This window comes from Cyphomyrmex costatus, unplaced genomic scaffold (assembly GCF_001594065.2).
Source record: "Cyphomyrmex costatus isolate MS0001 unplaced genomic scaffold, Ccosl1.0 scaffold2392, whole genome shotgun sequence".
Lineage (NCBI taxonomy): Eukaryota > Metazoa > Arthropoda > Insecta > Hymenoptera > Formicidae > Cyphomyrmex > Cyphomyrmex costatus.
Genome location: NW_017276469.1, coordinates 43,103 through 66,477, shown reverse-complemented (window position 1 = coordinate 66,477; position 23,375 = coordinate 43,103). Strand labels below are relative to the sequence as shown.

Below are 23,375 nucleotides of genomic sequence, written 5' to 3'. Positions count from 1 at the left end.
ATCGCCTGGAACGTCTAAAAGCATTGAAACTTACAATTCTTCAGTTATATTTTACTCTAATACTTAATAATATAGTTTCAAATACTTATTTTAAAAATGTATGGCAGCATTTATGTACACAGAAGGTTCATTGGACAAATCAGAAGTGAAATACAAGAAATATAAAATCCCTTTTCAAAAATTCAAGAATAATGTTATTGATCCTGTTACAAATTAGTTATAAATTTACAATTACATTTTACAGAAATGTAAAGAAAAATGGAAAGACAGCCACGTTGAAACAAATTAAAAATATTAGCATATTCTTCGCCGTTTCCGCGATTGTCCGACTGACATTTCGTCGTCACTGATGACATTTTCGTAGGACTCAGTCTTGTCATCATCGTCGATAGCGATGCTGTCGTCAAAATTCTCGCAACTAGCCTCTACTTCAGTCTCTGCATCGTTAATGTCATTTAAGTCATCCGGAACAATACGCACTTTTTCCAGATTGGTGCAGCTGTCGTCGTCACATTTGATGCACATTGTGGAACACTTCAATCCGTGTTTTTTGCATCCACAATTATTGCTTCTGCACCCTGTTTCACATCTGCACGCAATCTTTTTTATTACGTCTTCTGGAATCATCGGTTCAGTGCTGCACACGGGTTCTAATGTCTCGATTTCAATTCTCCAGCCCCATCTTTCTGGGTCAAACTGATTTCCCAGCCAGGATTGTAACTGAAAGTACGTCCTATAGGAATGCTGGTCAGCCGCACCCTCAGTTGGTGGAAGGCTACCTAGATGAAAGGAGGATTTGCAGGTGGCTTTTTGGAACAATTGGAACCTCAGATCATTCAATTGACAATCGTCTTTTTGCGTGGAGTACAAGCTTCGGATTATGAAACGCCCGATTTCCGATATCTCCTTCTGCTGTGCTCGTTCGTTGTAAAATACACTTAATGTCTGCAGTATGTCTTTTCTGTTGTTCATTACCTTCATAATTTTGTTCTTTCCCTTTTTGTAGAACGACGATGTCGTGTCACAGCCTGTTACAATATATCGGATTACTATCCGATGTATTTCAGTAAGCATGGATATCTGAAGGTGGTGCAGTTGTAAACTTTTTCTTGTTCGTTTTCTTTCCCTGCTTGCAGAAATATATATTTTTAAACCGTATATATAGATATACTACATACATACGTTTCAGACGATCCGAACTGAAAGATTCTTTTGTATGTGTCCCCTCAACGTACCTGATCGGCTGAGCAGGCTGTTTAGTCGGAACTCCCCCACCACGCAGCCGCTCGGCTCTTATCTGTGTTTACATTCATGCAATGAACCTCCTGTGTACATAAATGCTGCCATACATTTTTAAAATAAGTATTTGAAACTATATTCTAAAGTATTAGAGTAAAATATAAGTGAAGAATTGTAAGTTCCAATGCTGTTAGACGTTTCAGGCGATTTCGTGCATTTATTGCATATTACACGTTAATATAATATGCACGATTACTTTTGTCTCGTCGAACTACCCCAGATTTAGGGTCAAAATTTTTGTTCTTTTTTTGAGGTCATTTTTGGCCATTAATTAATTAATTAACGGTGCGCGCACATATTTCACGTGGTAGTACAACTCTTTAAGAAAATTTTCAGCTTTGATTTTTGTCTGTAAGTGCTACAGAACCTGTTTAAATCGCGTTCTACGAAAGTGATTTTTTTTTTCGAAAAAACCGTTTTGTGCGACATCTATACCACATTTTGATACAAATAAAAAACGAAAATTTTCTGCTCATTGAGCGCTATATTTTCTGAAAGTTTCAGCAGAATATCTGTTTTATTCAAAAAGATACAGGCAATTTAAAAAACAGCGATTTAAAGCCATTTTTTCGCGATAACTAAGTCATTTTTGCATTAATTTACATATTCAATACAACAACTTTTGTAGGTTTTTAAAAGATCTACAACTTTTGTAGGAAACATTTTTTGATAAAATGCATACTTTTTTTTTAAACTGCAAAAAACTGTTTTTTGCCAACTTTGGGCGCCATTTTGAATAACTTCCCAGCAAAACCAGCTGTTTAATTTTATTTCATTGAATTCCCCAGATTTTTTCCGATTTTTTCCATATCCCATAGTTCAGGTGGCAAGTTTGGCACAAACATCGTTCTTTCCTTCTTGGTATTCAATGAATAACAAAAGTAGAACGGCATTGTTTTTTAATTAAAAGACAGCAGCTTATATTATTCTATATTACGTTTATTAAACTTTATATATATATGGTGTAAGAATACGTGTAAGCACGATTAGGTGTTGATAAGAGACCGGAATTACTCTTCGATTTATCATGAAATAGAATCAATATAGCAACAATCATATTTATTACTAAAAAAAAAAGAATGTTTTATTCTTACAAATAAAAAATTTTTTACTTTAGAGTAATTATGATTAAATACATCGAGAAGATATTACAATATATATGTAAACTTAAATTTTAAATGTGTTAATTACTTTTTCTCAAGACAATATGTCAATCTTATTTAATTTGAAGAAGGAAAATAAGAAATATTATTTTTCATTTTTGCACGATAAGATCAAGTACGTCAATAAAATATTTTTCGTCCAATTATTGGGAGTACAAATTAGTTTGGTCCGTTTTCCAAAAGATGATCGCTTCCAAAGACGAGTCATTTTTTCGAGATAGAATTCGAAAATTGCCTGAGAGATGGGAAAAAGTAGTAGCCAGCGATGGACAGTACTTTAATTAATCTGTTCTTCCATTTTGTTTTGAAATAAAAATGCATTTTTGAACATAAAAAACGGACCGAACTAATTTGTACACCTAATATTAAACATTTTATCTGATAAAATAAATTTGTATCGGTACACGTTTCCTTCTATTTTCAGGGTCCTTCACGTCATTCAACAATACCCTGAATCCGTTTGCGTCGCCGACGACAGCGACGGCGCCGCCGGACGCCTGGGCGTACTCATCGGCTTACGATCTGGGGCATTTGAATCTACTGAATCCGTCGAATTCGCCATACTCGACCGCGGCAGCAGCGGCTGCGAGCTTCGGCAACAACGGCAGCGTCTCGTATTCGTCGTACGCGAGCATGTTGCCGACGCAACACGACGCCGCGTTGTTCACCACGCCGACCGCCGCTGGCAACACGATGCGAGTCCATCAGGACTACATGAATCCTGGCGGCGGCAATAGTCCGCCACCACCCGGTGGGCCTCTCACTCGTGCCGACTATCAGACCATGGTGACGACGCACTCGCCGCCCACCCACCTGGGTAACTCCATGTCCGAGGATGAGCACGGCGGTTGCCTCGCGGACAAGTACGCGCACGAGCAGACCGCGGCCGATTACGGCCAGCAGCAGCAACCACCGCCCCAGCCGAACGATCAGAAACAGGACTACGGCATGCACTCGCCGCAGACGCGCCAGGCCATGAAGGATCAGGTGATGGTGAAGAGCGAGCCTGGCAGCCAGCCGAGCTACGTGCAGCTGCCTCCTTTTCTGAACTGACTCGCGGCCTCCTCCACTCTAGATCTCTTCTAGGCGACTTTGGCGATCTGTCCGCGTTTCGTGACGAGCGCGAGGAGTATTAGGTGTCTTGGACTACTTAGGTCGCGCAATTTCATCAACCGGGCTCACACCGGCGCTACTTATTATACATCGATCGTAGCTTTCGATGACGAAACAAACAAAATTCGACTATATAAGATTGAGATAGAAATAAATTTTACTGAAAAAATTAAAATCGTGCAATGAGATCTCAATCGGTGCAGCATAAGTTAGAATCTCGAGCTCGAATATTCACGTCGCGACAGCCGCGATGTTTCTGTACTTGTTGCTTTTGAGTGATCGCGAGTGACATTTTACGCGAAATTAAAAGTGACTTTCATCAAATTCCAATTAATTTAATCAGAAATTAACTTAATAAATTAGAATATATCATACTTGTAATATTTTGTTAACATGGATAGAATGAGATGAATTTTTTAGTTTCACATATAGAAAAAACGATCAGGAAATTTATAGGAAACAGATTATAACATAGTCAAAAACTTTACTATAAAATCAGATTAATTGTTGATTAAATTAATCAGAATTTAGTCGCTGTCGCCCCAACGTCTATTTCTACATGTATCAATGAAGATTAACTTTAATCTCGGTTTAACTTATCTTTTTTTAATTCTAAATTTCGAAGTATTAGGTGTATAAATAAGTTTCCGCCGTTTTTTCATCAAAAATTGAGCATTTATTGTGAAAGAACGGTACCTAATGTTTTATTCCAAGTATTGTCCATCGTTAGCCACTACTTTTTCCCATCTTTCTGGTAATTAGTGGATTCCATGTCGAAAAAAAAAAAATGTCGAAAATAACTACGTTCTTTGTCTTTGATGGTAAATTCACCGTTCTTAAACTTTTGAAACTACTCATGGCAACTTCTCTCATTTAAGGTAGAGACCCTCTAACAGAGGCTGCGTTCCGTTTCAGGCATATGCGCGCATTTTATATAGTGAGCGTCACGTATACTATAGGAGAATGCGCGCATATGCGTGAAACGGAACGCAGCCAGAGACTGGCCATCAGGGGGCCACTTTTGATTGGTCCGCCATTTCCTAGCGATTCCCGCTCGTATTGAAATTTCAATTACTGCATTTACTTGGAATGTAAATAGTATGTAATGATAAATATTATAGAAATATTAAAACCGTGCTTTTTACATTAATATAAATAATATACGTCAAATAAAAAAAAACATGTCAAGTTTTATCGTCAGTTATATACATCTTTATCTTTAAATAACTTTGTTATAATAGCTGTTTTTTGACATTTATGATTTAATTTTTGACTTTGTTATTAAATTTTAAAAATTGACTCTTATATTGTCTTCGTTCTTTTAATAACTTTGTTATAATAGCTGTTTTTTGACATTTATGATTTAATTTTTGACTTTGTTATTAAATTTTAAAAATTGACTCTTATATTGTCTTCGTTCTTTTTGTTTATACGTTAAATAATTTCTATATTTAATATTTTCTCTTTCTTAATTCTATTAAATCTTTTTCAAATAAAATTAAAGTAAGGTTAGGAAATCAGTGACAAAAGTACAAACACTTAACATTTGTAAAATTTATTTAAAAAAGGTGTGTACTGCCAATGATTTACTGTCATATCTTCTATTAATATTAGTATTTTTCTTACTTAATGTTCTTAATTTGAATACGACAAACTTTCTAATAATTTTAGGAAACAATTGATAATTTAAAACATATTTAGCCGTAACCTGACTAAAGACAGATATTAAATAATTTTTCCAGAATTGTGCAGTGCAATCTCTCATTTTTATTGTTATTATTTTGTACTGAGCAAAAACCACGAACACAACCTTGAATCAACTCAAATCAACTTGAATAAACGATCACATACGAACGCACATATTCGTGTGAGTGAAAGAGTGAAATGGCCTATATTTCTCTCTCACTTGTAGGATTTCGCTAGGAAATGCCGGACTCGCCTGATGGCCAGTCTCTGTTAGAGGGTCTCTAATTTAAGGCAGCCTTACCCTCTACAAGCTACTCAGCTGCAGATTTCTTCAAATTAAAGAACGCTTATTCGGCTCAAAACTCGACATTTTCACACGAAAAAAGATATATGATGCTGATACAAAATCGCTAATATTTCAAGGTTATGTTGTTGCCAGATGTCCAACCCTCGATATGACGTTACAGCAATTTTAGATAGATAATGTAGTTTATTGGCTTACAGAAGAATTACAGCCATTTTACATTCAAAAGCATTGTATCTAGATGGCGCAATACAGCAATTTTAACCATACATACTGGTGGTGCCATCTTTTGTCAAACGGCGGAAACTTATTTATATTCCTAATATTAGAACTAGAGAGAATAAAGAAAAGAAAAATAAAGAAGAATTAGTTCTTCCAGAGAAAGAACATAATTCTAATTTTTAAATCTATAGAGATAAAGATAAAAATTAAGTTAAATCAGAATTAAAATTAATCTATTTCTATTAATAGAAATGGACATAAGTCGATTGAACATCTATATCTTTGAGAAAGAAAGAATATCAAAGAAAAAAGGGGGGGGGATGAGAAAAACTGAGGGGATACAAAATATTTTATTTAACACAGAAGGAGGAAGGAAGATTATATACATATATATTTATATAAGAATTTTTTTGTACTTTTCTCTGATACGTTCTCTGATAACTTCGTGTCTCAACGTGCGATTAAAAATGCAAATTTGAGTAAAAATTGATAGAAATTAAGTTATAAACTGAAATGAAGAATAAATTTATTTCGTAGTAAATTATGTAAAAAAAAAACATTTTGAGCGACATCTCACAATGATTATCGATACTTTGAAAATGCTTTCTTTCGGTTGATAAGGATGTATAAAATATATTCTTATATACGTATATATGTAATATATATATATATATATCTAATGAAAATAATTTTTATAATGCTATTAATAATTTTTCTTTGTTTTAGAAAAATTAATTTCTTGAATTTTTTTAATTCAACTAATGAGGGTGAAAGAAAAATAAAAGAAAAGAAGGAAGAGGAGAAAGAAGGGGGGAGAGAGAGAGAGAGAGGAGAGAGAGAGAGAGAGAGAGAGAGAATTTGAACAAAATATGTTCAAATTTGTAATATAATTCAAGACAACTTTCTGTGCCTTGAATAATTATATGCCTTACGCGCTGTGCCTTTGCGTTAGAAAACAGTGAATCTTAATCGAAATAATCTCGCTTTATGTATCTTCCGATATTAAATTTCTATATAAAAATAATTTGTAATAAATAAAAAACGGGGTAAAATTGATATAATCTCATTCTCGTATCATAGAATACAAATTTTACGCATATAGTATCCAAAGATAATTTATAATAAATGGAAATAAAAAAACTCGATGTAACGTATATTCTTCGCATTGATTTTTCATTTCATAGCCTCGTTTGGAATGTTATATTTTTTCATGTCATTTTTACATGTGTTGCATACGTTATAAGTATACAATATCTTTGTTTTCTGTAATATGAATTGCTGTAAAATATTCTGTACAAGTAAAAACGTTTATGTACATTATGTATATTATTTTTCCCACTATTTACATTTACATTTTTACAGATATTTATTCTGTATTATTACTAATTTACTGAATGCTACAACCTTACATCTATACTATTATAATCAATATTACTGTCATCTTTTGTACTGAAATTATTATTGATATCTTCTATAGTACTATCGTCAAATTTTTCTATAGTATTTCTTTTTTTCAAAGATTGCTCTTTCATGTTCTCTTCATTGATCCAAACACCGTCACCCGTGAAATGATTATTTTTCTCCAACATGTATAGGCATAATGCAAGATACTGGCTATTAGTAAATGAGTACTCTGTACCCTTAGAATATTGTTGTTTTAGATCAGCCAGTACTTTTTTCACTCTCGATCTGTAGAATAAAAAAAAAAACATGAAATTTGATTAGTTATCCATTTTAATATTAACGGAAAATTTATTAAAAAAGAATATAGTTCATAAATATTGAAAAAGACAGAAATAGAAACAGTAAGAATAATTTGAATTATTACTACTATTTTTGCTGAATATTCTAAATTGTTAAAAATTTAAATAATAATTTAATTAATTTATTAAGTAGATATGGCCATTACTGTTCATAAAGTACGATGTGTATATTAGAGCATATCTCGTTTATCTTAAAATGTTTCTTTAAGTATTTCAACATATGCACGATATCAATAAATGCAGTCATTTTCCAATGTTGATGCCTCATTAGCAAATTGCTTTTGTCTACTCCCAATTCCTGTATAAATATATGCTGTAAACTTTTTCGGGTTGAAACTAAGCCGGTTTGCAAAGATCTAGAACAAAAAAAAATAAAAACAATCAAACTGTACAGAGTTTCTCAGTATATTTCAAGTATATTCAAAAAGTATCTATAAACTTTTACTTGTCCACTTCCGTGTTTGAAGTCAGAAATATTTGTGGCTGGGCCCATTTCAAAGAATTCATGATGTTAATATATTCTAAGCGTTGCTTTGTCTGCTTTATCCGGCAAATAATTTGCAGTATTCGTGGGTGCTTATACCACATGTTCAGATCTGGGTGCTGCTTTATGATCTCTAATCGTTCTTGAAAGCTTTCGTTACTTATTTGAAAAATATTCATGCACTTCTTCACACTTTTATCTGGTATTTCATATTTTTTGAACAACATGAGTAATTGTTTAACATTAACCGCATCTTGCAAAAGTATAGAAGGATATTTTCTCAAAAATGTTACAATTGGCATCCCTAAAGCCTCTGTAGAACTATTCAACAGTAATTTGATATTATCGGCAGAAGCAATGATAACCCGAGGATCCTTTTTAATCTACTTAAAGAATAAATTTATGTAAAGATTTTGTATAGAAGTAGTAAAAACTTAAAAAATATCTAACACCTTGATTAAGATTAGATAAAGAAATATAAAGAATATAAAGAGTTTACCATTTCCTCATCATAATGGAGATCAAGCCTGAGTACTTTCAATGTCTCTGCAATCATTCTTATGCTCTTTATTTTTAAATAACTATGTAATAATATCTTATCATCTAGATATGACAGATTGAACACCTGATTTTTGTAATATAACAGACATGTCTGATAGTATTCCTGAACTGTCATTTGATCATTCAATTTCAATTTAAAAATGTTTTTAGGAACTTTACCAGCAAATATATTCTCTACAATGTTTTGCTTGGCTGGAATATTAACTTTATTTTTAAATTTCCATAGTGTTGTGTGCAAATGACCGAGCGAACTGGAATTTCAAAAATTATTTAGAGAAATATATTAATTTCTCACAGAAAAATAAATCATTTCATCAATATGTAATCAACTTACTGGTTTATTAAAGATGTATTTATAACAGGCACTCCTAGTTCTTTTAGTACATTAATTTTATGTTCTAATGTATAGTCATGTAATTTCAGACAATAGTGGAGTTTCTTCATACAGTCCACTTGAACATTGTATTTCTGAAAAAATAAATAAAATATTATATTTTGTTTAGAAAGAAAAGGTTACATTCATTTTGAAAGAAATTATATTCTAAAAATCATGTAATATATACACACATACACAAATTTTTTTTAAGAATTTGTTTAAAATGAATGACTATATGTTACAATTGGATAAATTATTCAAACTAAATACAGTTTTAGTTAGCTAAATTAATTTATTAATTTAGTTAGCTTATTCAAACTAAATACTATTTTAGTTAGCAATTCTTTTTATCGATCTCTCGATTCTATTAATTACATTATTACAAAATTGATTAATAATAAAATTATATTATGAAAAAAAATCAAATTAATTATTAATTTACTTATTATTTGCCTTTTAGAAAAAAATCATTGTTAATTACACATAGAAATAATAAGTTATATTTATCTTACCTGACATATCATGCAATTTTTTATTATTCGATAATAAGGAAGATAGGTATATATTTTCATATTAAAAAATTTGTCCACATCAGTAGAAGTTAAACCCAGGTTTGTTATGAGGATCTTTCGAAGTTCATTCTGTTTTATAATAGACGATGTTTTGAGCCAACCTTTATAAGTGAATCTCATTATTAAAAGATATTGTATATATTGATGTATATATTTAGATTTATGATTATTTTCTCAAATTTGGCTTAGATTTTTTAAATTCATGGCAATCACACGTGTGATAAAATCAGATGTTTAATAGTGACCTAAAATGATCAAGAGTCAAGTCAATTTGTTAGGTTAGGATTCTAATCACTAGTCAAATCTTAACCTTAATTTATTCTGGGGTACATTCGGTTTCGCGCACGGTGTATTTTATCTTTCTTCAAAATTAAAAGTGGACAAAGATAAAATGATACATCATGCATGAAACAAAACACATTTCTAGACTTTCCTAATACTTCCTTCAAATTCTAAAAAAAAAACGTGAGATAGAGTGATGGAACATTGGAAAAGAAATAGGAGTATAAAAGTGATGGTATTGAAATAAGAGATACATGGCCAATTAGGTATCTTTTTACAATAAATGATTAAATTATTTATCTGATAAAATTTAAAAAATTATATGATCATATAATGAATATGTTTGTGGTTGTGTTCAGACCAATACCAATAGATTTTTTATAAATAAGCATAAATAATTGCTATCAATGTGTGTTTGGAACTTATATAAAAAACAGTTTAATTACATTTTCAGAATGTATAGTTTGCCAAAACATAAAAAAATACATACTAGCTATAGAGAGAGAAATTTATCAGATTCAAATCAGTACTTGTCAGCAGAATCTGCCGATATTACAATGTCATTAACATAAAATTGAAATTTGTAAAATAGACCAAAAAAAACATATGCAATTTAAAAGACTAAGATTTTAGCAGAAACATATTTATTTTTTACAATTTATATCAACAGCATTACATCAGTCCTGTATTAAAATGAAAATTATGATACATGTTAGATGTATAAAATACTGATTGATATTAATTGCCTTTAGAAAACTTAGTAAATATTAGTAATTTTCTCTAAGCGAAACTTTTACTATTCCTTTTTACAATACAATTAAAAAATTTTATTTCAACAATTACATATAAACACAATATGGAGGGATGAAAGCCATAGTGGTGTTAGTCACTTAATTATAACTCTGAAAAATAAAAGGTTTTTTTAACATTTGCCTCAGTAGACTGCATCAATAATCTCAAGTCAATAAATTTAAAAAAGTAACTTACACTATCGCTTTTATCTCTTCATATATTAATCAATATCAATCTTGCATTATATTCGATTAATGTAAATTGTTTTGTGTAAAATTATCAAATAATCTAATCCGTACGTATTTACATTAAAATATTATATTCAGTAATTTCTGTATTTTACTCGTTTTTATTTTTTGGATATTGCGCGTTTTTTTTTTCATCTTTCGTCGAGTAAACGTTCTTCCATTTGAAATTAATTACGTTTCAAGCAGACGCATTGTATTAGGTATTCATATACCATGTTTGTATGTCATGTTGAGTCCGACAATCACTACTCCAAAGCTATCTATTAGAATGACATATAATTTTTATCGTAATTGAAACTTTTAAACTGCTCTTTCAAGACAGAAGGCATTAATGATCGTTTGTGTACGTATTTACACTTCGGAAGGTTTAATTCGTAAAATCACAGGAACACTAGTGCATGGCAGAATCGCCAATTCTGTGACGACAGCCGTTACAAGATCGGCTGGTGTCACATCGTAAGTAATATTCAAAAGATTTAATGATTTCTTCGTTCGCCAATTTGAGAGTAGCGATTTTTTCGAATTACCATTTGATTGATGATTCACGAGATCATCTGCATTACCTAAAACAGACGTAGAACAAAATGAGTAAGCAGTATAACAAAATAGATCAAGAAAATTGAAAAACTGGATAAAAGTTATAATCGTTTTTGAAAAAGAATATATATATATATATTCTTTTTCAAAAACAAGTTTCGTGAACCATGACGTTCGCTTCATCAGAGCGAGGTGCACTGATACTAAAGATATTTATGATTTATTATATTTTATTTTTCCTCTTTGTTTACCTAATTCATTATGAACGATAGAGTCCGTCTGCACTCGTTCAGACGATTTGTGTGTTTCACATGCTACTAAAACAGGAACGTTAAAGGCTTTCGCCATTAAAGCAACCTGCGCCGTTCCTACTCTTGACATCACTGCTCCGTTAGCTAATATTGCATGGGCACCAAGAAAGACTTTACTGACCTAGATAAGTGAAATAATAAATTAGCAGTATAAAGAGAAATTAGAAGTAGATATATATTTAAAGAAAATTGATATATTTCCACATTTTTATTCCTAAATCTATATTTAAAACAAAAAGAAAAGTTGTGCAATAATATATGTAAAATAGAATTTTTTAAATATTAAATAATTAATCTTAATGTATAAAATCTATTTTTGAGACATTTATGAATTAAACAAATTTTTTAAAATAAGTTCTTTAGATCACTGTGAGCATAATTACTTACTTCTGGCATAATGAAGCTGAGAGCATTGATTAGTATATACGAACACTCAATCCCATGTTTTGCCAAACGTCTCAGTTGTTCCTTTCCTTCTAGCCATGGTCTACCATCAACCACAACTACACGAAACTGTTTGCCTGCAGAATGCGCCTCTACTAATATCTTGTGAATTAAAGATGAACTGAAATGTATTTTATTTTCAGAAATAATATATATTCTATGTTTTTTCTTATAAAAATTCATAGAAATATATATATAGGAATAAATATATTATTATGTATTTTAGAAATAAAATAAATCTTCAAAAAGTAACAAAAATAATAAATAAGATATAATAAATCTTTAAAAGAGGAAGATTTATTTGTAGAATTATATTTCCATAAATAAGTTATAAAATATACTCACTAGCCATATGTTAAAATAACATTTCCATTGGATATTTTACTTTGTATTGTTAATGATATCGCTTTATCAGCCAATTGAATTTGTTCCGAGATATAGGTATCAATCATTCCTTGTAACTTACTTTTTGCCTGTAATACATTATATTCAATAAACTATTAAGTATTAAGCCATTAAACTACATAAGATTTAAATCCAATGAACATGAAAATTTACAAATTGTCTCAAATTTCCCTGTTTCTTACATTCTTTTTTATTATCTACATATATCTAATAGTCTTTGATTTATACGAGTCAGACAGATTTGTACGAAATAAGAGAATAATTAAATTAAAGGTATAATTATATGGCAAGAATAAAATACAAAATCATTTACTTTTTCATCCGATAATGTAGATGAAAACTGTGTCATCTGCCACGTGAGGTGACGCATAGCATTATGCATTGAGACACCCAATGGTCTGCAATGACACAGATACTTTAATGATTCTTTTAAGTTTGCCTCGAGACCACGTATGAAATCTTCGTGTATCGGCTTCTCAAAATCCTGGATCATCTGTTTGACAGCAGCTAAAAGCGCAACGCATCTCGCATTACTACCAACAATGACCTTGTTAGCATACTGAACACCTAATCTAACTATCGCTGGATGTATATTTGAGTTTACTGTAGCAATATTAAATAAAGAGCGCTCCCTTTCTTGATACAAGTGTTTAAATAAATTGACAGTATGTGCATTCTCTCTCACTGCATTGTTCACAACACTTTTTTTCACTGGACATTCAGATACAGTTTCTATATGTGGTTTGAGAGATTCTTCACTTTTTATGTTATCCTTTGCTAACTGTTGCTGTTTGACAGCTCTCTGGGCCTCTTGCTTAACTCTTCGTTCTGCACGAAGCTGAGCTTTGCTTTTACCTCCTTCATTTTTACTTTCGGATACACTGTTTTGGACATTCAAGGATTGAATTGCATTTTCCTTTAAGGCGTTTGTAAGTGACGATATTGTTGTATCTACTGCTACATTTGCTTGTGTATCTTTTTTCAAGATTTTACAATCAGCTACTGCAGATTTACATTTAATTTTAGTATTTTCTACTACCTTATTATCTTTTTCTGCTGTTACATCTTCTCTTACATCTTTCGCTGGGATCTTACAATTGGCTGGTCCTACATTTTTGACATCATCTATTTTATCATTATTAATCTTTGCTGCTTTAGCAGCAGCTTTAGCAGTCTTTTTTGCTTCGCGTTCTGCTTTGATTTCCTCTCTGGTTTTTTGCGAGAGATTCGGCTTCTCGTTCGATTTTGGTAGAGACATGTTTGTGCGTCTTTGTTGTTAAAATTAACGATTGTATATCTCTAAATTCTTCCTTTTTCCGAGATATTGTTCTTTCCGTTATTGAATATTTCTTAACATCTATCAGAAACTTAAAACACTATCCATCGACTTCAGTAAACAAACACATGCTCTGCATGTAAATTCCAATCTTGATTGTGTGATGTGCTGTTGCATCAGACCAGATGAAACACAGTGATTCGTTTTGGCAACATTAACTTTTGCTCGAAACTATAAACAGCGAAACGATTAATATCTCAATTCGTGGGGCAGACCGTCGTGTTTTTCTTCCAGATTCTTTCGTTTTGAGTGAAAACGCGACTAATGAGTCTAATTTTATCAAAAGCGGAGATGGTGAGTGTATTGTGTATTCTATAATTTTTATATAATTATCCAAAATTATATTTTACTATATAATTTAATAAATTATAATACACACAAGAGAAAACTATTTAATCTTCTCTTATTTAAATTATGCTTCACTAAACCTGATCGAACCCAAACTCAAACCTGATTGAATCTTTTCGTATTAAATACTTGAATGGTTAAAGCTCTCGTGTGGATTCTGAGTAATTTCGAGCAATTTCGACATACGCCGAAGATACGCAAAACACATGTTCACAAACATAGACATAATATTTATGTAGACTAGCAGCAACTAGTAGTAAAGAAGAAAGGAGCCGGACCCATATGTGAATCGGGTTGAATTTTCACGCATGCGTGATGAAAACAAAAGAAAAATAAAACGATGTATACAGGATTATTTTAATATGTCCTTAAAACCATGTTTATTTTTAATTTTAGAAAAATATATTTTACAAAAATAGAGGACTTTCGAGAGAGATGTATATTGTTTTTCGTCTAAAGACGTCAAAAAAATGTGAAGATCGCCTCCATTATTTTTATAATTATTCTGCACATATAAAGGTATTAGAAATTGGCCAGTTAAAGCTATTCCTTTAAAGAATGGAGTGATCTTGATTAACCAATTTCATAACATCGATATGTAACTTCGGTATAAACCGAGTCGTGTAAATGTAATCATAATTGTATACTCTTCAGTTGACAGTTAATAATAATTAACAAATAAAACTTTTATTTTACTAAAATTTATACTTATAATTTTTTCTTTTTATATTATTAATTTTGTGTGTTGAAACCAATATCATTTTATAATTAAAAAGACCGTTAGATTTTCTAGGATTATTAGCTAATTGGAGTTAATCTAATTTTGTAACACACTTTATATTTAATTTTTCGTATCTCTTTCCAAATTATTATTCGCATAATTATTTCTGTAAGTGTTGATTCTTTTGAACAAAACTCTAGAGAAAATTGATTCGCTTAGATGATTTTTTTTTTTCATTTTATTTATACAATTTTTACTTAAGATACATCGCACAATTTATTTCTTCGCGGCATCGTCCTCACGTTGATACGATTGCAATAGTTCTTGCTTTTTTGATGCAATACGTTCCGCACGACGTTTACGAGCTTCCCTGACCTTTGTGCGCCGGGCTTCAGCCTGATCAGATAACATCTCAGCACGGGCCTTCTCTGCCTTCTTCTTGTGAATAAACTCCATCAGCACTCGCTTATTTTTGAAAACATTACCTTTAGCTTTCATGTATAACGAGTGATACAGATGTCTATCAATCTTCTTCGTTTCACGATATTTCTTTAAAAGACGACGAAGGACTCGCATTCTTTGAATCCAGAGATCCTGCACGATACATGTAAATGATTATACATATTCTTTACTGATTACATACAAATGTTTACGATTTTGAGATTAATACAATAGAGATAAAAAACAATGGGTGTTTAATTTGACATTTACAATACTCATGAGCATCATTTCATCCTTGAAATTTGATAAACATGGATAAAATAATGTTGACGAATGCCACAAACATCAAGTGAAACCTACTTAATGTAGCGTAACAATTATAAGGTTTAATGCATCATTAAAAAGTATAGACAATAGCAATAGCAGAACAAAAATTTTACCTGTCAGAAATCATATATATACTAGAATACATAGTTTTTGAGAGAGTTGGCAAAGATTAATGTTTTTTTAAGGCTAAAACATTATATTTCTAAACATGTTTTAATTTTTAATGCTATAAGGCCTGATTGTACCAACGTCACTTTGACTTTAAATGAGGTTTAAAATTCATTCAATTCTAGTCTCTCTCCCTCTTTGTTTTGTTTCTTTCAGCTTTAAAACAAGACAGAAATAATTTTGTCTCACTTATAATCAAAGTAACATCGATACAACCGGACCTAAATTGTACTGTAAAAATTGTTTGAAATATGTTAAAAACGTTGATTAAATATATTTTAAATAATTTAAAACATAAAATTCACTCATTCACATGTTCTTTTTTACCAACCCTGGTTTCTAATTAAAATGTATTATTTTTTTTCTCTAACTACGCTTTTCAATTGTATGTTAAATTTAACTACACTGAAATGTACATACTTTTTGAGGCGTACGGGCGTTTGCTGTACCCTTTCTTTTACCGAAACCACAATGACGACCCTTGCGTCTAGCTTCGGTATTCTTACGAACGCGAGCTCTCGAATGTACAGCCACAGGCTTCTTAATAATAAGACCATCCTTGATCAGTTTTCTAATATTTTGTCCTAAAAAATAAATATATAAGTATTAATATATATATAAAGAAAATGATGCAACAATTATCTTGTTAATATACTGCTTATAAATTTTGTAAAAAAAAATAATCAAATTGCAATGTAAAGCACAACTTACTAGAATTCGTATTCGCAATTTCATTAATTTCGTTCGGATCCAACCAGACCTTCTTCTTGCCACATCGCATAACAGAGGCTGCTAGCCTCTTCTGCAGTTTCAAAGAACTGTAATAATAAAGATGAGGTTATACTCATTTTAAATTGAATTAATCATGAAACACTTGTAGGCAAAACATTCGTAACGAGAAGCACTGATTTTCCAAAATTCTATTCGCAACGATAGAATTTATCGTCGACATAACGAGAGATACGTCATTTATAAGAATGTTTTGTTAAAAAGCCCATGTGCTTTGCAGACCGCGAACGGAAAGTGGTACGTGATGGAAATACTTTCAATTTCCGTCGCAAAATCGTATTTGTATGTGCGATCGGATTTTAGAGATTCACATGACAACTTTATGTGTATTTAACGGCTTATACTTGTTTAAATAACATATTAAATTTGCAGTGAACGAACCTCATATTGTCCTCCACAAGCTGTCTTCTGTAAAAGAGACGTAAGATCGCAAGATGGCTGTTTCCCTTTTCAAGAAAATGTAAAGCCGGCTTTACATGGTGGCAGGCAGCGTCTGTCCTATCTTCTATGACCAGATTGGCTGCGGGACAAAAAATATTCCTATTGGTCAATATATTAGGGATACTTATTATTTTTATAAAAGGGAGGAAATAATTAAAATTATAATTTTGTTAAAAAGTAAAGATTGTTTTCTGTGCATATTTTGAACTATATAAAATGATTTTTAAAAATATATTTTAGATGTTTAAAAAAGATTAAATATATATATATATAATCCTTTCTCTTTTGTAATACAAATAATTTTTGAATATATTTTAAATATGTTTGAAAAAACATTATATAATCCGCTTTTGATCTAATTATCGATAAAAGTGCGTTCTGAATACGGGCCATAAAGTTTTATCAATGATTTGCGGTACGAATACAGAAAGTCAATACAATTAACCCTCTAGCTTTTCAATAAAACCGTGGTAAGAGTTTACGCCATCTGCACTAAATACTCTCGTGATGGGCTTTATTTATTTACTATCTAAAGCGAATTTAGTAATTCGAAACATAATCCGGTTGTGAAAGAGAGACCAAAAGAGACATATTTTTTTCCCTCACGGCTGTACGATCTTCACGTCGCTTCTGCGATATCGGAAGGTAACATCGGTAATGTTGTTTTTACAACGAGATATAACTCCATGCGCTTCGCAATACGCGGAATGCATTTTTTTGGTACCTCTTTTTCTCCTACTAGCAGAAACACGAACAACGGCACATTTATTTTGTCGCTTTTATTATACAACTCAATATAATATGTGAGAAGAACTTTTCTTCCAATTAGTTTTACATTACAGCATGTATATGTCTAGCCTACTAAATGGAGAAATAATAACAGCTCTTTTTCTAACTTTTATATTTTTTTTTTATATTTGTTTCCATGTCAATGTAATATATTGTTCTTTAATTTAATCAAAAAATAATTTCAAAATAAAGGACATGACATTTTTATTAGTGGGACAACATAACTTTTTTTTATTTACATCAAGAATATATAATTCTTTATTGTCTTCCTATATATAAAACTATTTTTTGGAATTTATTATCTCATTCTCTTACCTCATTATCGTCTCTTTTTTTCTTTCTTATTTTTTTTAATTCGATTATAAATAATTTAATAATAATTGGATTGAAGAAAAGCTTAATTAATTTTCAAATTAATATATACAGTTAAGATACTACAAATTATATAGGCAATCCAACACAGCTTTTGAAATCCTTTAACTGTAAGTCTGTTTAACTAAGCAAATAAGAGTTCCTTATTTATATATATGTCAGAATATTGTTGCTAAATTGTACAGTAATTATATTGATTTAGCATATTGATATGCTTTATAAGCTGAGTCCAATGTCTGTTCTTTATTATTTTCTCTTCAACTTATATTTAATAAGATGATAGAGAAGAAAAAGTATTTTACTTGCAAATAAAATTTTTGATTATTAGTTTGGATAAGAAACAAATTAGCAAAACAAAAAAGAGAAAAAGATATAATTTTTAAAATTAAAACAATTTCTTTAAATATTTTTTAAAACCATTTTTATATTAATGGAGTAATTACAATTTTTTTAAAATGCAATTTAATAGATATTAAGTGCTTAATAGATAATTTATTAACATTGCTTATTAACTTAATAATTGTTCTATCAATTAAATAATACTCATATTTTAGTAGAGTAGGAAAACTATATAAATTCAATAGAAAATATAACTCAGAAAATTCTATTAAAATTTTTTAATATATATTATAATATATAGCAGCTATGTCCAATGAAGAACGTTTGAAGAAACTTTTATCCGACCTGGGAAAAGCTACTCTTCGTGGTGTTCGAAAATGTCCGAAATGTGGAACTTACAACGGATCGCGTGGTCTCTGTTGTAAGAATAAATATTGTGATGCCGTGTTTAAGGAATCTGGTGAGAAGCGAAAATTATCCACAGAAGCATGCAAGTTAATCACAGGTTCAACAGTGCAAGTGTTTTCTGTACGAGTCAAAGACAAGGGACCTGATTACCGTGGCTTTGTACAGTTACCATTGATAAATGCCACTATTTCAAATGATATTACAACACTTATTTCACAAACCACGGCATTGTGTTTTGTTGATAGCTGTGAGAGAAGCTTTCATACGAGTGTCCTTAAATGTCATGTAAATATTATTATATAAGATTTTGCATATTGATATAATTCTATAATTACATTTATATTATATTTGTACATATGTATCTGTGTAATTTTATTATTAGGAGAAAGATTATTCAGATAATATGTCCATATGTCAGCACATTCAAACAGCATTAAAATGTTATGCGGAAGCACAACCATTAACTTTGAAGAATTCTATTTTGTTGTCGTTAAATGTAAATAATGAAACGAAGCAAGAGATATGGCTATTAGCGACAGAAACTTCTGGTCCCTTAGTACAAAGAGTCTCAAAGAATATAATGGCAGTAAAATGTAAAGCTTCCCCAAAACATCCTCTAGGCTATCTGCACTTTTCTTTCTTTGTTAGTAAACTAAAGGATAGAATAGAACATCGTTACTTCTGTAGTTGTACTACATTTAAGGTAAGTAAAATACACATAATTTGTATAAAAAGATTTTTTCTGAAAAAATTTGAAAAGAGATTACAAGTAGTTAATAAAATATATATATAGAATCTCTAAATTATTTAAAAAAATATATATACACATATGTATGTATATATGTATATATATATATATAACAAAAATATTTTTAAATACAAAAAAATATTTTATTGAATAATAATTTATGCAGGGCACAACAAAAATAGGAGATAAAGGAGTTGACAGTACTTCATCTCAGTTAAAGCGATGTGTGCACTTTTACGCATGCATTTGTGCTTTTGCTAGCGACCCAAAGTTATCTGAAGAATTTAGTTATTACATAAATCTAGATCAAACGCAATCTAATATTGAAAAATCTCTAGCAATTGTACCGCAAAATGAAGATAAAATTATTGGAATTGGTAAGATTGCATGGACATATATTATACATTTAGAAATTTATTGTCCATGATAATATGATATGATATAAAATTTCAGATTACGATAGTTTAACCACCGACGATACCGATACACATCTTTTAATTTTTCGTGATGATACTCTAACTGTACAAAGTTTAGATGGAAATAGATTAGACTTAGATTCTATAAATTTAGATTCTTCGATTTTACCGCATGGTATTGTTGAAAATATAGAAGTGGAATGCGAGCGCAGTTTACTAGACGATAATAACATAATATCACAAGTAAGATGCATAAAACATTTATGTTAAAAAAATATTTTTTTATTAATTTATAAAAAATTTTAAACTAATTATTTCATAAAATTTTTGAAAAAAATGATTGAAATTATTTAAGTTATATATTTATATATTTTGCAGGTACATAATTTAGAAGTAATTGATCAAAATGGTGTTCAATTGGGAGGAGGAAATACCATAAAGATACTAGATGATCAAGGGACAATTGACACAAAATACAATGTACTTAACAACAGTCAGTATATATTGAACGATAATAACATAAAGATATTAGATCCAAGTACATTAAAAGTTCTTGATGCCAGTGCTACAATCTTGGATGTGACTAATGCAAAGCTTGTCGACAATAATGTTGCCCTAAATAACAGTGGTGTCAAAATAGTTGACAACAACGCAGTAATACATTATAATAATAAAAGTACATTAAATTCTGAAAGTAATGCAATGCAACCAACAATTTCGACGAAACGGAAAAGAGATGAAAAGCATTTGAATAACAGTAATTTGAATCTAAATTCGATCGAGTTAAGGAAGTCGAAGACAAAATCACAAATTGTTAAAAAATATCAAAATACTTGCGATGACTTAGACGAGGCCAGTACGAGCTTGCCATTTATCAAGTGGCTTGCTTCAATAACCGAGCGAATAAATCAAACAATGCATTTCCAGTTTGATGGCAAACCTGATCCATTAGTATTTCACGTGCCGCAGATATTTTTTGACTGTTTACGCGAACGAATATCATGTGGCGGCAAAAAGAAACGCTTACCGAATTCAACAACTGCGTTTGTTAGAAAAGATGGAGTACCATTGGGAACGTTTACCAAATACACATGGCAGATAACAAATATCTTACATGTAAAGAGTATTTTTGAGACACCATATATACCTCTGGAGATTACAAGAAGTTTTGTGCAAAATGCAGATGGAACATATGAATTATATAAACGAGAGGAAACAGAAATAGATCGTTTCAAAAAAACGAATAATAATGCATTAATTAAACCGTTAGAGTTGAAAACATATTTAAAAGTGGGTAAGTTAGTATGCAAGGAATCATTTATTACTTACTAAATTATTTGCCAAGAGATTTTAGAGTCTAATTATTTATTTATATTTAAAAATTTAACATTAATAGAAAAGACGATATTAATAGATATTAATAGATATTTTTATGTAATATGTGCTTTTCTTTTGTTTATTTTTAGGAAATACTTCTCCGAATCAAGTTGAACCTACACCATTTTTGATAGAATGGATACCGGATATTTTACCAATTTCAAAGATCGGTGAGCTTAGAATCAGGTTTGAATTTGGACATGTAAAAAACGAAACAAACCATAAATGGAGGAAAATTGCTCTTTCTAAAAATGATTAAAATCTTTACTTTTGAAATTGCTGTTTTTACTTTTCTATCGTACATTTACAAAATAATATATGACAATTTATAAGACACAAAGAACAATTATTATGCGACATGTAATTGGAGAATAATTGTTTGATTAAATGTTACAAATGCAATATTATAATTTATAAATAACTAAAAGTTTATTAACGGAGTTAAACTTTAAGTGATAAGTACCAATTAGATAATTAAACCTAAGATAATTGTCTCTTTATAGCAAATGAAAATATTAATTAATATGCTTTTATATCACAAAAATTCAAAGACTGATGTAATTTTTATACACAATTAAACAGTAGTATAACTTAATCTGATAAAATATCAATTTTGTTTTTTAATTAGTAATAATTGATAAATCTCTTCTTCTCTATTGTATTTATGTAGTGATTAACGCTATGTAACAATTCTGTTTTCTTTATTTTACGTCTTGTATTCTTAACTTAATGAGAAAAGTATATCAAATATTGTAATCATGAAATGTGTTAATGTTATTAATAATTATATTATAGTGGTTGAAAAATATTGTAATATATATTGTAAATATATATAATTTAAATTTTATGCTGTTATGTAAAAAGATATATATATTTATATTATTTAACATTATTGGTTCTGTTTTGTGAATATTTGAATTTGAAAATAAATTTATTTAAATCACATTAATTATATATACACATATATTATATAAATTGAATTAAAAATAGATTAACTATATGTGCAATAAATACATAAGTAATTAGCTTTGCGTAATTAATTTATATAAATATATATAAATTTTACACGTATGCAAGTATATTATATAATTTTATGATATTAAAGTTATATAAGTGTTAAATATGAGCATAATCTTTTGCTATTGACTTTACTTATGTTATATATTTAAAAAAAAATTTATTTTTTATTATTTATTTAAAATAATTTTATCATTTTCGATATATTTTTCATATCTTTCGAAAATTTAGTTTACCCTCTTTATTCAGCTTTTTGTAATAAAGAAATAGTTGTAATATTATATTTCAAAAACTTCCGATTACACGACATTACAGTTTTTTTTGAACAAATTAAGTTGCTTTCACATGCAGCGTAAATCCGTAATCACACTACAGGGGGTCAATTGTGTATCTTTGTCGACTTTCCTCACTTCTCGTACTTTCATGTCACATGAAAAAATACGCGCGATTGGCTATGATCGTAGTGGAAATATGATATCCCTATGCTTACGGGAGCTAAATGTGAAATGTATTGCGCATATGAATCAATATGAATTGGGGGTGATTGTGTATCTTAAAACCTAGTAAAAATCATAAAAGTGAGCTCACTTGATTGGCTAATTTTCATCATAGTAAAAATGCAATATTTTTCACGTGAGATTGTTCGGCAAGAAATTTCTTGTCGAATTGTGCCAATGTGTGTCGAAATCAGTCGAAATTGTTCGAAATTTGTCTTATTTAAGGCATATCAATGGACATTTTTATGCTTCTTTGCATAGAGGAAGATGAAAATGACA

General features: G+C 30.1%; 5 protein-coding genes across 5 annotated transcripts; 2 read left to right on the top strand and 3 right to left on the bottom strand.

The window, feature by feature from the left end:
- Window positions 1–1,056: 1,056 nt before the first annotated feature.
- repo (homeobox domain-containing protein reversed polarity) lies at window positions 1,057–3,774 on the top strand. Its single transcript, XM_018540224.1, has 2 exons — window positions 1,057–1,066; window positions 2,887–3,774. Exons 1-2 carry the CDS (start codon window positions 1,057–1,059, stop codon window positions 3,513–3,515), a joined length of 639 nt encoding a protein of 212 aa, XP_018395726.1. The 3' UTR covers window positions 3,516–3,774.
- A 3,353-nt stretch (window positions 3,775–7,127) lies between these two features.
- mTerf5 (mitochondrial transcription termination factor 5) lies at window positions 7,128–8,350 on the bottom strand. The gene is made up of 3 exons (XM_018540232.1): window positions 7,996–8,350; window positions 7,697–7,906; window positions 7,128–7,476 (listed from the first exon to the last, which is right to left on the bottom strand). The coding sequence occupies exons 1-3, from the start codon at window positions 8,334–8,336 to the stop codon at window positions 7,185–7,187; spliced, it is 843 nt and encodes a 280-aa protein (XP_018395734.1). The 5' UTR covers window positions 8,337–8,350; the 3' UTR covers window positions 7,128–7,184.
- A 2,636-nt stretch (window positions 8,351–10,986) lies between these two features.
- Window positions 10,987–13,820, bottom strand: eIF2Bdelta (eukaryotic translation initiation factor 2B subunit delta). Its single transcript, XM_018540227.1, has 5 exons — window positions 12,876–13,820; window positions 12,503–12,630; window positions 12,101–12,278; window positions 11,654–11,834; window positions 10,987–11,428 (listed from the first exon to the last, which is right to left on the bottom strand). Exons 1-5 carry the CDS (start codon window positions 13,818–13,820, stop codon window positions 11,217–11,219), a joined length of 1,644 nt encoding a protein of 547 aa, XP_018395729.1. The 3' UTR covers window positions 10,987–11,216.
- Window positions 13,821–15,201: 1,381 nt separating this feature from the next.
- On the bottom strand, window positions 15,202–17,127 carry RpL19 (ribosomal protein L19). The gene is made up of 4 exons (XM_018540225.1): window positions 17,074–17,127; window positions 16,615–16,721; window positions 16,324–16,487; window positions 15,202–15,561 (listed from the first exon to the last, which is right to left on the bottom strand). Exons 1-4 carry the CDS (start codon window positions 17,076–17,078, stop codon window positions 15,244–15,246), a joined length of 594 nt encoding a protein of 197 aa, XP_018395727.1. The 5' UTR covers window positions 17,079–17,127; the 3' UTR covers window positions 15,202–15,243.
- A 555-nt stretch (window positions 17,128–17,682) lies between these two features.
- Window positions 17,683–21,892, top strand: LOC108774185 (uncharacterized protein C2orf42 homolog). Its single transcript, XM_018540226.1, has 7 exons — window positions 17,683–17,778; window positions 18,935–19,326; window positions 19,424–19,744; window positions 19,956–20,166; window positions 20,243–20,448; window positions 20,584–21,499; window positions 21,672–21,892. Exons 2-7 carry the CDS (start codon window positions 18,940–18,942, stop codon window positions 21,839–21,841), a joined length of 2,211 nt encoding a protein of 736 aa, XP_018395728.1. The 5' UTR covers window positions 17,683–17,778; window positions 18,935–18,939; the 3' UTR covers window positions 21,842–21,892.
- Window positions 21,893–23,375: the final 1,483 nt, after the last annotated feature.

What these genes read in the sequence shown, in the direction of transcription:
- eIF2Bdelta (XM_018540227.1), bottom strand. Translation starts at nt 13,820, where the DNA reads ATGTCTCTACCAAAATCGAACGAGAAGCCGAATCTCTCGCAAAAAACC. An exon ending in GTTATTTTAACATATGGCTA is followed by an intron (nt 12,279 to 12,502) that starts GTGAGTATATTT and finishes AATACATTTCAG; the next exon opens with TTCATCTTTAATTCACAAGA. An exon ending in TATCGTTCATAATGAATTAG is followed by an intron (nt 11,429 to 11,653) that starts GTAAACAAAGAG and finishes CGTCTGTTTTAG; the next exon opens with GTAATGCAGATGATCTCGTG.
- mTerf5 (XM_018540232.1), bottom strand. Translation starts at nt 8,336, where the DNA reads ATGCCAATTGTAACATTTTTGAGAAAATATCCTTCTATACTTTTGCAA. An exon ending in TCAAACACGGAAGTGGACAA is followed by an intron (nt 7,907 to 7,995) that starts GTAAAAGTTTAT and finishes TTTTTGTTCTAG; the next exon opens with ATCTTTGCAAACCGGCTTAG. An exon ending in CACATCGTACTTTATGAACA is followed by an intron (nt 7,477 to 7,696) that starts GTAATGGCCATA and finishes TTTATTCTACAG; the next exon opens with ATCGAGAGTGAAAAAAGTAC.
- LOC108774185 (XM_018540226.1), top strand. Translation starts at nt 18,940, where the DNA reads ATGTCCAATGAAGAACGTTTGAAGAAACTTTTATCCGACCTGGGAAAA. An exon ending in GTAGTTGTACTACATTTAAG is followed by an intron (nt 19,745 to 19,955) that starts GTAAGTAAAATA and finishes TAATTTATGCAG; the next exon opens with GGCACAACAAAAATAGGAGA. An exon ending in AGATAAAATTATTGGAATTG is followed by an intron (nt 20,167 to 20,242) that starts GTAAGATTGCAT and finishes ATAAAATTTCAG; the next exon opens with ATTACGATAGTTTAACCACC.
- RpL19 (XM_018540225.1), bottom strand. An exon ending in AATTGCGAATACGAATTCTA is followed by an intron (nt 16,488 to 16,614) that starts GTAAGTTGTGCT and finishes TTTATTTTTTAG; the next exon opens with GACAAAATATTAGAAAACTG. An exon ending in ACGCCCGTACGCCTCAAAAA is followed by an intron (nt 15,562 to 16,323) that starts GTATGTACATTT and finishes TGTATCGTGCAG; the next exon opens with GATCTCTGGATTCAAAGAAT.